The 2,137-nt window shown below is 40.9% G+C and overlaps 1 protein-coding gene across 1 annotated transcript; it reads left to right on the top strand.

The window, feature by feature from the left end:
- Positions 966-1,898, top strand: LOC102189486 (olfactory receptor 4F3/4F16/4F29-like). Its single transcript, XM_005685444.3, has one exon. The coding sequence runs from the start codon at positions 969-971 to the stop codon at positions 1,896-1,898; it is 930 nt and encodes a 309-aa protein (XP_005685501.2). The 5' UTR covers positions 966-968.

Below are 2,137 nucleotides of genomic sequence, written 5' to 3'. Positions count from 1 at the left end.
CATTTTTTGAATGTTGAGTTTAAGCCAGTTTTTTCACTCTCCTCATTCACCTTCATCAAGAGACTCTTTAGTTCCTCTTCACTTTCTGCCATAAGGGTGGTGTCATCTGCATATCTCAGGTGATTTGTGTGCTTTGTGTGAATTGCAAATGTAGTTGTAGGTAGTGACATAAAATGATTCAAGACACATATTATGTGCCAGAGATGAGGTGAGGTTAAGAAATGACACAACTTGAATGGCTGAAGGATTGCTTTATGAACAATTTAAAAATGGAATATGTGTGTTTTGGTAAATGCCATCTCTACCTCTTCTTTTTCTCTTTGTGGTGCACTATACCACCATCCCTACTCCTCCAATTCTGGCCATGGACATCTACTATGTTAGCATGTTTGTTCTATTCTCTTATTTATAGATGTGTAATCTAAGGCAATGGCACCCCACTCCAGTACTCTTGCCTGGAAAATCCCATGGACAGAGGAGCCTGGTGGGCTGCAGTCCATGAGGTTGCTAAGAGTCGGACACGACTGAGCGACTTCACTTTGACTTTTCACTTTCATGTATTGGAGAAGGAAATGGCAACCCACTCCAGTGTTCTTGCCTGGAGAATCCCAGGGATGGGGGAGCCTGGTAGGCTGCCATCTATGGGGTCGCACAGGGTTGGACATGACTGAAGCGACTTAGCAGCAGCAGCAGCAGCAGCAGTAGCAGCAGCAGTCTTGGAGACTGTGGTGAAAGGGACATTGCACATGGAAGTGACCCAACTACTTTAGATGACCGCAGGAAAAATGCTATTTAGTAGGTATATGGTCCTGAGAAGGAATTGAGGAGATTTATAGTCTTCAGAGTGTGAATATCCTTGAATAAGTGATCATTATGTTAATAATATAAAAAATTTTTAATATTTTAGTTTCCTTTTCTTTTTCTTTAGTTTTGTTTTCAACATTCTAACTGATAAATCAATTCATGGAATGAATCACTCCATGGTGTCAGAGTTTGTGTTCCTGGGACTCACCAACTCCTGGGAGATTCAACTTCTCCTCTTCATGTTCTCTTCCATCTTCTACGTGGCCAGCATGCTAGGAAACTCCCTCATTGTTCTCACTGTGATGATGAACCCTCACTTACACTCCCCCATGTACTTTCTGTTGGCCAACCTCTCCATCACTGACCTGGGAGTTTCCTCTGTAATTTCTCCCAAAATGATTTATGATATTTTTAGAAAACGTAAAGTCATCTCCTTTGGAGGCTGCATCGCGCAAATCTTCTTCATCCATATCATTGGTGGTGTGGAGATGGTGCTTCTTATAGCCATGGCCTTTGACAGATATGTTGCCATATGTAAGCCTCTCCACTATTTCACTATTATGAGCAGAAAAATGTGTCTTCTGCTTCTTGTTGCTGCATGGATAATTGGTTTTATTCACTCTGTGGTTCAACTGGGTTTTGTTGTAAAATTGCCAATCTGTGGCCCTAATATAATAGACAGCTTTTACTGTGACTTTCCTCGGTTCATCAAGCTTGCCTGCACAGACACCTTCAGGCTGGAGTCCATGGTCACAGCCAACAGTGGATTCATATCCCTGGGATCATTCTTCACGTTGATCGTCTCCTACATTTTTATCCTCATCACTGTTCGGAAACACTCGTCAGGTAGCTCATCTAAGGCCCTCTCCACTTTGTCAACTCATGTCATGGTGGTGATTTTGTTCTTCGGTCCTTGCATCTTTGTCTACATCTGGCCTCACTCCACGTCACACCTAGACAAATTCCTTGTTGTTTTTGATGCAGTTCTCACCCCTTTTTTAAATTCAGTCATCTATACATTGAGGAACAAAGAAATGAAACTGGCAATGAGGAAAGTGTGCAGTCAATTTATTATTTACAGAAGGATTTCTTAAATGCCCAAAGTATTATAAAGTCTCTTTACTGAGTTGGAGTGATATTATACTTCTATTTTTAATATTGGGAGTTTCCAAGTACCATACTCACATTTAGATGACCCAGATTAAAATAATATGATTCTTTTAAAAATGTTAACTGAGAAACCATGTCACTGCCTATGGTTGGAGGAAGTATATGGTGTGGTAAAAAAGTATCATCTGGAGAAGGCCAATTGCTTTTCTCTCAAGAGACATTA

This window comes from Capra hircus, chromosome 10 (assembly GCF_001704415.2).
Source record: "Capra hircus breed San Clemente chromosome 10, ASM170441v1, whole genome shotgun sequence".
NCBI lineage: Eukaryota > Metazoa > Chordata > Mammalia > Artiodactyla > Bovidae > Capra > Capra hircus.
This window is presented reverse-complemented; position numbering and strand designations above follow the sequence as displayed.

Bases quoted from the DNA above. Each gene is read 5' to 3' on its own strand.
- LOC102189486 (XM_005685444.3), top strand. From the start codon at position 969: ATGAATCACTCCATGGTGTCAGAGTTTGTGTTCCTGGGACTCACCAAC.